This window comes from Panthera onca, chromosome X (genome assembly GCF_046562875.1).
Source record: "Panthera onca isolate mPanOnc1 chromosome X, mPanOnc1 haplotype 2, whole genome shotgun sequence".
Lineage (NCBI taxonomy): Eukaryota > Metazoa > Chordata > Mammalia > Carnivora > Felidae > Panthera > Panthera onca.
The window spans coordinates 85,645,085-85,659,922 of record NC_138357.1 but is presented as its reverse complement, the minus strand read 5'-3'; the positions used below and the strand labels follow the sequence as shown (position 1 = coordinate 85,659,922).

At 45.5% G+C, this 14,838-nt stretch overlaps 1 protein-coding gene across 1 annotated transcript in view; it reads right to left on the bottom strand.

The window, feature by feature from the left end:
• SHROOM4 (shroom family member 4) overlaps positions 1–10,743 on the bottom strand; it is a 283,870-nt gene extending 273,127 nt beyond the window's left edge. Inside the window, exon 1 of the mRNA XM_081793784.1 lies at positions 10,446–10,743. Within this exon, the coding sequence (XP_081649910.1) occupies positions 10,446–10,562 (117 nt within the window). The 5' untranslated portion in view covers positions 10,563–10,743. The remainder of the gene's footprint in view (positions 1–10,445) is intronic.
• Positions 10,744–14,838: the final 4,095 nt, after the last annotated feature.

The window sequence follows — 14,838 nt, the reverse complement described above, 5'->3', positions numbered from 1 at the left end:
CTCAACAAATATGTGTTGACTGGTCGTTTGATTGATTGATTGATTGATTGGAGGCTTAGTTGAGAGCTCTTAGGTAGAGGCCAAACAAGGTTTAGCATAGCCTTTCAAATTGCTGACTGTTCAGACATTAGCCAGAAATTATGTCTGGTCTTCCAACTTCTGGCCGCAGAAGACATCCCATTAATGGTGTCTTGCCACTTCACACCTTCTGAAAGATTCCGTAACTTCATACAATTAATTTTGTAAATTCAAAATTCTCTTAAGAGAATTTTTGTTTAATAAGAGACACCTGTGGAATGCTTTTGCTCTCCTAAATCACATACACGTCTGGTATTTATATGAGATAAAGGATAAAAATCAATCTCCCTTCCTCTTAGGAAAAAAGTGTGAGTTTTATCATTTTCATTTTGCAAAACAGGAAATTGAGACACAGAGAGGGAAATGACTTGCCTAAGAACACACAACTGAGTAGCAAAGCACAGACTAAACTTCAGGCCTTCTGAATAGGAGCCTGCACCCCTTACCCTGATTTGAGATTTAAAACAAAATGAAACAAAATCCTTCCTTTGACCTTGGCCCCTCAGGGGCATATACAGGTAATGTTACTGGTTTTTGCACAAATTTCCATTTCTCTCATTTCTTTCTCCCTCCTTTCCTCTCCCTCTCTCCCCTGCTCCCGCTCATTTTTCTCTTTTCATTTCTATCTTATTTCTCTATCTCATTTCATTCCCCCACCAGGATCATATTCTTATCCAGTTCTTTTTGTCTTTCTTTTTCTTTCATTCACCTATGGTACTGTAGAAAGAATCTGGGATTGGGGGTCAGACAGAAGTAAATTTTGATGCCAGCTCTTGCACTTACTGTGTGACTTAGAATCTATTACTGAACTTCCCTGAGCTTCAGTCCCCTCATCTCTACAGTGGAGACATCAGTATCTACCTCAAAGAGTTACTGTAAAAAATGAAATGAGAATACATGTAAAACACCTGGAAGCAGCAGTATTTGCCACATAGCAGGTCTGTTACCTCTTGTATCCCACCATGTCTAGGCGCTGACTACCCTTTGGATGTGAGAGGTTCCTGAGATCCTTCCAAACTCCATTACCTGCAGCCAGTGAGGCACATCCACACACGTGGAGTACCCAGGTCCTTGCCCAGTCCACTTTTCAGCCTGTTGTCTTGATACTCCCTGATTGCAACTTTAAATTAACACAGAGCTCCAAACTCTCAGTCAAAGCCCTTCAAAGAACATGAGAGTCAAGATCTAGTTACTCACCCCCGAGGCTCCAAGATGTCATCACTCACCCTCTCCGTCAGATAATATGCCATCAAAAGCTGCCTACCTGCAGAAGTTTCCACAGGAGCTTTTACTGACATCAAACACATGCAAAACAAAATGGAAAACAGCAAGGCAGCTCAACAAAGACAAGGCTTTAGCTTGTCATCTTCTCATAAGCAAAGATGAGGCTGCAGCCATGAGATTCTAACCGCTTTCCAGAATAACTAGTTGAACCAGCTTTACTCCCAGGTCTACCTCACATCACCCCCAACCCCCTTCCCCAAAAGAAAAATCAATTTCTGATGGACCGTGAAAGGCAGTATAGGAGAACCATTCAAAACTTCCCTGCCAGAGGCTCAGGAAGAGAGCTGAGCATACCGCTGGGAATCTGCTGAGTGGCATTCGGGTGGGGGCAAGGAGACACCACAAAGGGTCTGTCCCTCACTGGGCTTAACCCTTGATCTTGTCAAATTAGTCCCACCTCTCGCATTCCTCACAGATGTAACATTAAAAGACTTGAGTGAAAGTTAACAGACCATGCCGCATGCCATCCCTGAGAACATACCAGGAAACAGCCACTTCTGGGAAGATGGGAAGTAGTAGCATGGAGAAAAGCAATGCCCTGTAATAACTGCCTGATGTCAGTCAGGCTTCACACTTCCACAGCCCAGACCAAGCAAGGATCCTGGAGCCCTTAACAGACCTTCAATAAAGCAGAAGCTCACCCCACGGAGAGTCTGAGAAGAAAGAGGAGGGTGCAGAGAAGTGAAGCAGCTTGCCAAGATTACTCTGCAAGTTGATGAAAGAGTATCAGTAATGTGATAAAGGTCCTGTCTTCTACTGAAATAGGATAGAGACACAATATAAGACAATATCCCCCCCCATGTGCAGCTATTAATTTGCTGAGTGTTTTCAAACTTTATCAACCTTTACTCTGTGAGCTTCGCACTGGTAGCATGGCTGAGTCAAGAGGGACAACGTTGGTACAGCAGACTAGAAGGGCCCTCTGTGACCAAAGAAGAAAAAAAAGTTGGGTTTTGGACAGAGGGCTGAGTGGCCAATGAATGAACAAAGAGGCAATGGCACTTGAATAAGCCAGTCCAAAGGGTAGGCCTCGAGCAACTGGTGCTGATGGGTGGGGGCTGGGAAGCAAAGATTGGACATGAAAGAAGAGAGAAGCTTGGATACCAGTAAAATGTGTTTCTATTGCTACTAGGCAGTGCTCACTCTGCGACACAGCATAGCCATAGACTTGCACTGATGGAGGAGAGAGTGGATGTGAAGTCAAAGGGGAGGGGTTAGTCACTTTGAGAAACAAAGTCGTCTTGATCTTTGCAACCTTAGTGCCCAGCCGGGATGGCTATGTGCCCAAGTAAACATGCTAGTGTTATGTGAGGAAGAACGGATCATCCCTTGCAAAACTAATGCCCAAGACAATCTTTCCACTTGGCCTATTTACAATGGATGTGGCAAAGGGGTATAAAGAGACAAATTTCTACCCCATCCCAGTCCTTGGAACACAATCTTTAGGCAGGAAAAAATATCTCAAACTATTCATTAATGACTTAACTGAAGTCTGTTTGAAGGGGATATTTCAGGAGAGAGAGCACCAGGAGACAAAATACTGGCTTCACAGAAATTGAGTGAAAGTGATCTAGGTACCAACATAAGCAATATAAAAGGATCAGTTGTTGGTTACAAGGTAACAGGTAAACCTGGAGTTCAATTTCAGAGACAAATTTGACCATACATACACTGGGGACATACATCTGTTCCCAGCATCAAGAAGATGAGCATGTTCAGGGGGGTGCCTGTGTGGTACAGTTGATTAAGCATCCAACTCTTGATTTCAGCTCAGGTAATGATCTGATGGTTCATGAGATCGAGCCCCACGCTGGGCTCTGTGCTGACAACATGAAGCCTGCTTGGGATTCTCTCTCTCTCTCTCTTTCTGCCCTTCCTCCGCTTGTGTACTTGCACTCTCTCAAAATAAATAAATAAATAAATAAACAAAAAAACAAACAAACAAACAAATAAATAAATAAATAAATAAATAAAAGAATATGAACATGTTGGGCACCGGTAGTAGTAGAAACCCCAAACCCACCCAGATCTCTGTAACAGAGATTCTAGAGCACTTGTCCCTAACTTATGAATAAACTGTTTTCTCAAGAATACTTTTTGAAAATAAACAGCTTGGAGCTTTGGATGGTTTCCTGTAGACAGAATATTATAAATGGTCCGTAGGTTCTATAATTTCTTCAGTTACACTATGGATTAAGTAGGCCTCCCCAGAACTGTTGTGAACCTAGGCACTATCAATAACACTGTGTCAGAAAGACATGTTTCCTACTCTTCAATGGTGCCTCCTCCAGGTTTCTCATCCTTCAATAATAATGAGGATTAAGCTCCATCCAATACACTCCCTGATCAGGGCTTTAGTAGCAAGAAAAAATATTTGCCCAACTCAGGTGGCAAACTGGTAGATGTGAAGGGTATGAGGAGATAAGGCCATGGGTGCAAGGCCTCCAGCAGAAGTGACCCTTATGGGTATTCAAGGTATAGACAGAAGACCTCAGAACCCAGGGATGACAGCAACAGCAGGAGCTTTTGCAGTCTGGGCCAGTGGCAATATGCAGGGAGATAAATATCTGACAGGGGTTTGGGATGGGAACTGCTGTGTCTAAAATCCTATATAGGGGCTCTGCAACTTGGAGACTGTATGTCACATATGGTCAGCATCTTCAATCTTGGAGACACCTGTTTTTCTTAGAAAGGGAACATTCCGTTCAGAGAGGCTACTCTTACAAATTCCAAGCCAAAAGTTGATAATAAAATAAAATAAAGTAAAATAAAATAAAATAAAATAAAATAAAATAAAATAAAATAAAATAAATCTGACATTCTGAAGCTCTGGTTTTGACCCTATTCATTAAATGCTGCTTCCTTCTTCTAATATACACCTTCCTTCTCTGTGCCTTTTTGTATAAACATATATGCTCATTGAGGTCAGGGCTTATATCTTCTCTCTCATCTCCCTTAGAACACTTTTCTTAACACTAGCCTGAGCTAGGCATGGGGCTGGAGCAATTCTAACTAAACAATAAGAGATGAAATGTGTTCCTCCCAAATCTATTATGTGGCTATCTCAGATGCCTATGTAGACACCTTGGGCAGGTATGGCTTCACAGCAGCACATGGACTTCCAATAAAAGGTCTTGCTTGACATCGGGCTTTTGTAGGCAAGGACACCAGAAAGAGCCAGAGTGGTCTTCAGCTGTATTTTTTTTTAAGAATCATCCTTCTGGTCAGATTCTCCTCAGCTATTGTATTTGGCTGCAGGGTCCATAATTCAAGAGAAACATGGACAGGCTACATCCAGAGTAGGAGGAGGAAGCAGGAGAGAAGGCTGGATCTCAGATGCCATAAGGAATAGCTGAAGTTGCTGGGGTTCTTTAGCCTAGAAAAGTGAGACAAGGAGACATGGTCTGTGTCTTTGCACCTCCTAAAGACTGTCCTGAGACAAAGAGAAAGCATTCTTGTTTTGTGTGGTCCCAGAAGGTAGGGCTAGGACCCGTGGATGGAAGCTAGAGGGATAATGACTGCAGCTCAATATATGAAAAAGTTGTCTATGGTCAAAACTTTCCAACCAGGAAATGGATTGGCTAAGAAGGCAGTGAACTCCCAGCATAAGCACAGGAGAACAAGCTTAGAGCTACTACATAGAAGGCTAATACGGGGCGCCTGGGTGGCTCAGTCGGTTAAGCGTCCGACTTCAGCTCAGGTCATGATCTCACGGTTCATGAGTTCAAGCCCTGCATCGGGCTCTGTGCTGACAGCTCGGAGCCTGGAGCCTGCTTTCAATTCTGCCTCCATCTCTCTCTGCCCCTTCCCCACTCAAGCTCTGTCTCTCTCAAATATAAATAAAATGTTTAAAAAATTAAAAACAAATAATAAAATACACAGAAGACTAATGGACTGGTTAAGATTAAGACCAGGTGACTTCCAAAAGGCCCTCTTGGCTCTGAGAGTCTGTGATGATTCTAGGCCTCCTCCAACAACAGCATTCGGTTAGCAGCCCTGAGTCAAGTCTGTCCTTTGGTGCTTGATGGGGGTGGGGTAGTGATGAACTCTCCTCAGACGGGTCAGCATCCTTTTGCCCTCCTGGTTCTGAAGAAGCTTAACTATAAAAACTGTGGTGTTCTCTCCAGATAATCGCTCCATAAACACCAATGTCAAGCCTGAGTCTCTTTCCTCTTTAAAAAAAAAATCCTGGGAGAGGGTTGGGAAAAGCAAGAGGGGAAATCATTTTAATTTTTTTTTTTTAAAAGGGACAATGCTCAAGTGTCTTCCAGATGGAATTGAATTATTTTCTTTGTCTGAGGTTTTGGAGGGGGAAAATCCTCTAACAGGCTTGACCTGTTTCACTTTAAGAAGCACATGTATGGATCTCAATAGGGTACCAGGTGTATTATGACAGCCTAGCAGGCCCCAAAATAGTGTGTACTCAAAGCTCAGCCAAGGATTTCCAGACATACCACCCATTCCCCACTCTTTCTGCCCTACCTCCATCCAACCTTCTTTGTATCTCTCTGGATGGATTCCCATTCCATGTGTCTAAATGCCTTCTACTTTCTGGGAGAGGGTAGCAGTTGGGGAACTGAGGCCCTAGATGTGTTTGCTGATTCTAGAGGCAGATGAGGAGGGTATTCATGTAAGTACCCAGACTGGACTAAGCTCCCAAGAAGCACACCCCTTGAAGGTCCCTCTGTGAATGCCAAGCCTTGGTCTGGGGTGGGCCCAGGAAGGTTTCACTGTAACTAATGGTTCTCATAGAACACTATCTTTGCAGCCAGCAAGAACTCAAACTCACAGCCAAATTTACTGCCAGTCACACGAAAGCCTCCATTTTACTTTACCCACGTCCTCTTGAAATCTCAACCACCTCTTTGTGTGCTTCTCCTAGTAATAAGGTCACAGTGGGGATGGGTGAGGGGGAGTTAAAAACAACTTAAAGAGCATGCTCTGCCATCTTTCTAGGCTAAAGACAGCAAACAGTATTAGAGTTTTCCCAATTCATTCTCACATCATCTTTGATAATAAAGATATCTGCCTACTCTCATTTAGCAAATAGACATCTGGGTATACAGAGGGTAAAATGATATAGCAATAGCAATACCCATTAAGTGGAGGAAGTGAAGTTTCCTTCTCCTCCAGGCTACTCCCCCATCCCACCCTACCTTGTTCCACAGTGATAACTAGCCCCCGCTTGCTTCACCATGCCAGATGGAGACTGCCACCAAAAATGGGCCAGGAACATGGCAAATATGTAGGAGGAGTCTGTCTTCTCCTCCCCAAATTTCCTCCTTCTCCTGCATCCCCACTGGTCTCCACTCCTTTTCTTCACCTTTCACTCACCTCAGGGCACATTTGCAAGAACTCAGAATCAGTATAGGAACCTCAAGTTACAGCTCAGTAACTCTCTCTCTCTCTCTCTCTATCTCTGTCCGTCTGTCCATCTGTCTATCTGTCTGTCTGTCTGTCTCTCTCCTACACACACACGCATACACACCCCACAGGAGGATACAATTGAATTTCTGAGGCCTCTGAGAGGTCCTGTTTGATGCAGAATTACTGCTGCCAGAACCTTGGAAGGGTCACCCATCCCCAAAGAAGATCTTTTCCAGTGCAGGGAGCCAACTTCATGGATGGCTGTTTATACTGTAGATGGGACCCCAAATAGCAAAACAGATAAATATGATTAGAAGAGAATTTCCACTTTATCCAAACAGGCCTCCTGGGCCAAGGAGGTAGTAGAAGATGCTAACCAAAGGAATTAATAACACCAAGGTCATGGGCCTAAGGCCCTTGTGGGTTATGTTTCTTTGGAAACATCACAATGTATGGTGAAGTCATAAACCATCCCTTAACACTTGGGATAATCAATAAAACGTGTTTTGTTTTGTTTTGTTTTTAACATTTCTTCTTTTTTTCTCACTTGATTGTCAGAAGACTACACCAATCTCCTAAAACTTGGGCAGTTGAATTCCCATATTCAAGAAAATCACAACAGTCAGTAGGAATTGACCATTTTCCAACCTGATCATGACAAATATGAGATAGACTTTCACACTCAGTGTGATCTTTTCCCACTAATCACCCTTTCTCAAATCCCACCACTCCCTAGATGTCTCCACAAGCTATCTCCAAGCATGTACACCACACCAGATCCATTTTTTTCCCCATGACATAAAAGGAGGTTCTCCAGCATTTCTCATCATGGGTCTTGGACCTTACCCCTCTCTCTGCCTGACCTGAAATGATCACAGTGATTTGGAGGCACTAAAACCATCCTCTCCTACTTCCTGAGCCCAGACTTCAGCAGGGAGTGTCTGCAATCTGGTCCTCACCTACTATGGAGCCACAGGCTGGCACAGAAAGAGTCACTGGGGAAGCTGTCAAGACTAGGTACGTCCCTGAATGGTACTGCCCCATGCCCCTTCACAAACTGCTATACTACCAGAAGAAACAAGAAACTCTCCAAGTAGTAGAAAATATGATAGACTTAGAGCCTACCACTGACTCACTGTATGGCAGACCTAGGCAAGCCATTCAGTGAATCACAGCCTCAGTTTTTCCATCAGTTTCTCCACAACCTTCCCTTGACTGCCTCAGGGGGTGGCGGGAAGAGGCTAATGAAACAAGGGATATCGAAACACAGTATAAACAGTAACACTGTATGCAAATGGAACAAAGCCTCTTCTTCAGTCCACAACCCTTGAGAAAAGGGCCAAAGCTAGCAGAAAGGGTTGCCTACCAGATTGTCATAGTCTTATTTAAAGACCCCCCCCCCAACTTGAACTTTGTTATAGACATGCGGACACCTAAGCCCAGCGTGGCGGGGGGGGGGGGGGGGGGGCGGGGAAGTGATGAACTCAGGACCCCAAAGCAAATAAGCAGGAGAATAAGGATTAGAACCCAAGTTTTCAATCTGCCAATACAATTCTTTCTACTACCTTCCCTCTCATCCACACCAGTGTGTGCAGGCTTAGGCTACTTTCGAGAAGAAAGCTGTATTGTTCTGAAGCATAAGGGGAAACAAAAATAAGTTAGAAAAATGAAAAGGGGACTAATGAACTATGCCACAGAGTGTCTTGGTAAGAAAAAAAAATACCATTGAACTTAAATACCATACTTTTACTGTAAGGTGCCAGGCTATGTGGGAGGGATGGGAGAAATGATTCTACCCCCTGCATACCCAAATGTGTGTAATAATGAGCTTTCATATAATAGGGGTCAACTGTACATTCAGTGGAAAGGGAATCATTAAAAGGCACCCTGCCTCTCAACACACGAGTCACTTCCTCAACCGCTTGGCCAAGGAAACCCTCATCTACCCTCAAATAATCCCCCAGCCAGACCACAAATTGCTGGCTGCCCCATACTTAGTAACACCCCCTGCTATGCTCAGCACTGGCACAGAAAACAATCCAGGGAGGGCCACAGCAATAAGCACTCTCTGGGGCACTTCTCAGGATGGGTCAGCCCTGGGCAGAGGTGAAAACATGATCTCTCCAAGATAGGCTGTTTAGGCAGACTGTGGATATTCTGTGGGTGGTATAAGGAGAAAAAGAAAGGGAGGAACTGCCAGACCCTGGAGGGCTGTATAGCCAATTCGGACCTTGGTGGAAAAGGGGAAGACAGGAGTCTGATTAGAAGAAATTCCTGAAGGTCAGGATTCCCCTCCCCAAAATGGTTGTTTGAGAGTGTTGTTTCATTTTGTTTTGTTGTTTTTTTTTTTTTTCAAAGAAAGCTTATTACTCCCTCAGAAAATATTGGAGGGAGAGTACCTTAAGAGGGGGAGGTGCAGTCGGTGACAAAGGCATCTCAGGCTGGTTAGAAATAACATGGCTAGTATGGGGAAGAGAGAGCTGGGTGACGATATGGGCCCCAAGGCCTGAAGGACCTCTACACTACAAGCTGACCAGCAGGTCCAATGCGAGGGGAAAAGCAGCACTGGTTCCTGGGGAGGGGGGGGGGGCGTGGCAGAACACTAGCCACCCCTTGCTGAGACGTGACCTCCCCTTACAAAGCCAAAACTTAGTGACATTTGTGCCCTGCTGAGAAGCCACACCTTTCTATCTCCAGCCCAAACCCACACCCACAACCCCAACTGCAATCTGCGTGGGCTGGCAGGGGAAGAGTTTCTCAAGATGCGAACGTTTACGAGAAACAAAACAACAACAAAAAAAATGGGATAAAGTTCGTGAAGTCCGTTCACTTGGCAATCTGGGGCCACAAGGTGAGTGGCCCCACAAATCTCTCTTCCCAGGAACGGTCCCCGCAGCCCCCACACTCCCTCACCCCTGCTGACGATGGCTTGTCTGTGGAGTTCTGGAGCACTCAGGAGAGCCCCTCTCCCCTGCCCTTGGCTGCAACTTGGCTTCCAGCGGATCATAGCCTCCTAAAAAACAAACAAACCCTGGCGGCGGCGGCGGCGGCAGCTCCAGCACAGCTGCGCTCCATGGCGCAAAAGTTTCCTCCACACTTCTCAACGTGCAGGAAGTCTCGCCGGCGCTGGGGCAGGACTCCGGAGGGAGGGAAAGGCTGGGCCGAAGCCGCAGGAGCAACGCCTCGCCAGCTGAATGGATGTGCGCGCCTCCGGCCGTGGGAAGTGAGTCCGACGAAAGCCACCAATGCCCCATCTCCGTTCCCACACCAGACCCTTGACCTGCAACCTGCCCTGGTGGGACGACCCCGCTTCCGAGAGAGCTGCCAAGCGGCGCTGCCTGTCCCGCAGGGGCGCGGGAACTTCCAAGGAGAAACCTCCAACAGCCACCACTTCCTCCAGCTCAAACTGAGGGGAGCAGCCGCCCCGACGTGGGGGAGCAAAAACTGTCCCCAGAGCCTCCCGAGTGTGCGCGCACGGGGCTCTCGCCCCAGGGCCAGGCGTGCTCCCGTCTAGTGCTCCAGCCACCCGTCAAGGGTGTCTGACTGGCCTTGGTGGCAAGACTCCTGCGGGCAGCTAAATGCTCCACAGGAGGGCTTTCACGCCCAGCTCCGACCAAGTTTCAGAGTTGGTCTGAGGGCCGCGTCCCACGGCAGCCTGCGCACCCGCTTGCCCATTCAAAGTTGGGCACTGCTGGGACACAGGCGCCAGGTCTTACCTTAGACACTGTGAGCGGTTCGCAGTGTTCCAGACCCCCCTTCAGGGTGAAGCCCCAGGGCGCCCCCCCTTGCAGCTGCACGGGGACGTACTGGAAGGACCCAGGCCGGCTCTCCATCCTCCGCTCTTCTCAGGCGACGCAGAGCTCCTTTTCCTCGGGGGCTACGTTGCCTCCGCCCCCAGCAGCTCCGCCACCATCACCCTCCAGTGCTACGCCACCCCGCACCGCCCTGCTCCGCCTACTCTCCCGGCCCGAGAAGCTCGGGCAGCGGGCGAGCCTAGCTCGAGGAGGAAATGACACAGAGCTGGAGAAAGGGGGAGGGGGGAAGGAGAAGGGGAAAAAAAAAGAAAAGAAAAGAAAGAAGGAGAGGCGGAGGGATAGCGCGTAATGGACAAGAAAACGGAGCAATGGGGAGGGGCAGTCTGTGGGACCTCGCCTATAGGATCGCTGGGGAGCGGGAGCCAGGCGAGGCCTTACATCAATTGTTACATTGTTTCATTCAAGCTCCCCCCCCCCTTTGGTCCTCCTCCTTATGGCCGGGTTCCCCGCCCCTCGGGCCAGCCAAAGCTAGAGGAGGTGAAAGTCGTTAGTGTGGATAGCCCGTGTGGCCCAGTGGGCTGAAACTCTGGCTTCCCGATTAGTGCGTTCATGTTTCTCTGACTGCCTTTTTCTTCTGAGGGTCCCCAAACCGGGTCCTGGGAGGGTTACAAGGCTGCTCATTTGTGGACCTTGCCTAGAGGGATGGAAAGTAAAGCAAGCAGGCCAGCGAACACAGTGGGACTGTGTGTGTAGGCTGCTGTGTGTGTATGCACTAGGTGTGTGGGGTCATTTTGAAACATTGCCCCGGAGCATAGTTTAAATAAAGAAGCACTTTGAGGATGCCCCCTGCCCGGGCTTAGCCGCACCCTGGCTCAGCGCTGGCGTCTATGGGTAGCACTGTGCTTGTGTGTGTTGCAGTCATCTGGAGTTCCTGGCACGGCCATGCACTTGCTCCCACTGAGATGACCAAGCCAGGAATCACTAAACTGCTAGCAGACTAGTACTATTGTTTCCACTCCTAAACAAACCTACAGGAAAGAGCATCCGTTGATAAGCTGCCCAATTAACAATGTGCCTTTTGGAAGAATCAGCTTTTAGACAGGGTCCAGAATATTTCTGCTCATCTATCCATACTTGAGGCTGTAGTTTCTAAGCTGGGCTTTTAGAACAGACCAAACACACACACACACACACACACACACGCACACACACACACACAAGCAAACGCCCAGTAATAGTCTCAAAAAGCGAATCTGTTATTAAATATTATGCTGATTTTATAGTCTTGACCTAGACAAGTTGCCTACCCTCTCTGAGGTATTCACTCTAGAGCCACATGCAGGCAGTGAGTTTTTAAAGGACCTCACACTAGGAGGGAAAGTTTTAACAAGTCAGTTGTGACTCAAGGGGACCTTCCCACTCCCTCTTGCCTGTTCAGTCTCTTGCCCTCTTCCTGTGCAAGTTGTTCCAAATCTCCAAGAAACACACTGTGGCACCCAGCCTTCCACAGTCAGCTTTATGCAGACAAGGTTTCCACTCTCTACTTCCATTCCCTCACTTGTCACTGACTCTCCCCCATGCCTGCTGTGTAGCCCAACAGGCCACTGAAATTTCTCTCACAGGCCCCCCTCCTTCCCCCCAATCCTTTCTTCTGAGCCTTCTAAACTCCTGCATTATATGATGCTGACCAGACTTTTCTTTAATAAAACTGCAATTTCGGTGTTGATAGCCTTCCTTTTCATTTTTTTTTATTTTTTTAACTTCATTTTTTATTTTTTAAAATTTATATCCAAATTAGCAAATAGTGAAGCAATGATTTCAGGAGTAGATTCCTTAATTCCCCTTACCAATTTAGCCCATCCCCCCTCCCACAACCCCTCCAGCAACCCTCAGTTTGCTTTCTATATTTATGAGTCTCTTCTGTTTTGTCCCCATCCCTGTTTTTATATTATTTTTGTTTCCCTTCCCTTATGTTCATCTGTTTTGTCTCTTAAAGTCCTCATATAAGTGAAGTCATATGATTTTTGTCTTTCTCTGACAGACTAATTTCACTTAGCATAATATCCTCCTGTTCCATCCACGTAGTTGCAAATGGAAAGATTTCATTCTTTTTGATTGCCAAGTAATACTCCATTGTGTGTGTGTGTGTGTGTGTGTGTGTGTGTGTGTGTGTGTATACCACATCTTCTTTATCCATTCATCGAGGAACATTTGGGCTCTTTCCATACTTTGGCTATTGTTGATAGTGCTGCTATAAACATGGGGGTGCATGTGTCCCTTCAAAACAGCACACCTGTATCCCTTGGATAAATGCCTAGTAGTGCAATTGCTGGGTCTAGGGTAGTTCTATTTTTGGTTTTTTGAGGAACCTCCATACTGTTTTCCAAAGTGGCTGAACCAGCTTGAATTCCCACCAACAATGCAAAAGAGATCCTCTTTCTCCGCATCCTCACCAACATCTGTTGTTGCCTGAGTTGTTAATGTTAGCCATTATGACAGGTGTAAGGTGGTATCTCATTGTGGTTTTGATTTGTATTTCCCTGATGATGAGTGATGTTGAGCATTTTTTCATATGTCGGTTGGCCATCTGGATGTTTTCCTTGGAGAAGTGTCTATTCATGTCTTTCACCCATTTCTTCACTGGATTATTTGTTTTTTGGGTTTTGAGTTTGATAAGTTCTTTATAGATTTTGGATACTAACCCTTTATCTGACATGTCATTTGCAAATATCTTCTCCCATTCTGTCGGTTGCCTTTTAGTTTTGCTGATTGTTTCCTTCCCTGTGCAGAAGCTTTTTATTTTGGTGAGGTCCCAGTAGTTCATTTTTGCTTTTGTTTCCCTTGCCTCCAGAGACGTGTTGAGTAAGAAGTTGCTGTGGCCAAGATCAAAGAGGTTTTTGCCTGTTTTCTCCTCGAGGATTTTGATGGCTTCCTGTCTTACATTGAGGTCTTTCATCCATTTTGAGTTTATTTTTGGGTATGGTGTAAGAAAGTGGTCCAGGTTCATTCTTCTGCATGTCGCTGTCCAGTTTTCCCAGCACCACTTGCTGAAGAGACTGTCTTTATTCCATTGGATATTGTTTCCTGCTTTGTCAAAGATTAGTTGGCCATATGTTTGTGGGTCCATTTCTTGGTTCTCTATTCTGTTCCATTGATCTGAGTGTCTGTTCTTGTGCCAGTACCATACTGTCTTGATGATTACAGCTTTGTAGTATAGCTTGAAGTCTGGGATTGTGATGCCTCCTGCTTTGGTTTTCTTTTTCATGATTGCTTTGGCTATTGGGGGTCTTTTCTGGTTCCACACAAATTTTAGGATTATTTGTTCTAGCTCTGTGAAGAATGCTGGTGTTACTTTGATGGGGATTGCATTGAATATGTAGATTGCTTTGGGTAGTATTGACAGTTTAACAATATTTGTTCTTCCTATCCAGGAGCATGGAATCTCTTCTCTAATTTTTTTGTGTGTGTCTTCTTCAATTTCTTTCATAAGCTTTCTATAGTTTTCGGTGTATAGATTTTTCACCTCTTGGGTTATATTTATTCCTAGGTATTTTATGGTTTTTGGTGCAGCTGTAAATGGGATCGATTCCTTGATTTCTCTTTCTGTCGCTTCATTGTTGGTGTATAGGAATGCAACCCATTTCTGTGCATTGATTTTATATCCTGAAACTTTGCTGAATTCATGAATCAGTTCTAGCAGTTTTTTGGTGGAATTTTTTGGGTTTTCCATATAGAGTATCATGTCATCTGCGAAGAGTGAAAGTTTGACCTCCTCCTGGCTGATTTGTATGCCTTTTATTTCTTTGTGTTGTCTGTTTGCAGATGCTAAGACTTCCAATACTATGTTGAATGACAGTGATAGCCTTCCTTTTTAAAGTCTTTAGAGATGATTCACGTAGGAAACCACCTTCAATCTTTTAGACTTCTAGACCCACAGGAACCATTTTGATCATGTTCATTGGTTTGCATTTCCCCTCCTAGAAAGTAGAAAGTTTGAGAAAAATGGCATCTCTATATCTTGATTCTTAATTGTGTGTCAACCTATGACATGCATTTGCTTGGTCTCACCTTTAAACTGAACTTTTCTCTTTGCAGGATAAGACTCCTATCTTCATGGTTGTTCCTTGCTAGAACTCAGCATGTTTCAGTCTCAGCACATTGAAATCTGTAAAGTTCAGTTCACAGAATGTGTAGTCATCACTCAAAGTCTACTAGAATTATGTGTCTAGACTAGAGGAAGAAGTTTGGAAATAGGAGACACACATGTGATCCTTGGCCTTGGCACTAATTAGATCAGTGACCTTGGGAAAATCACTGAACTGTTATTAGTCTCATTTTCTTCATCTTTAAACTT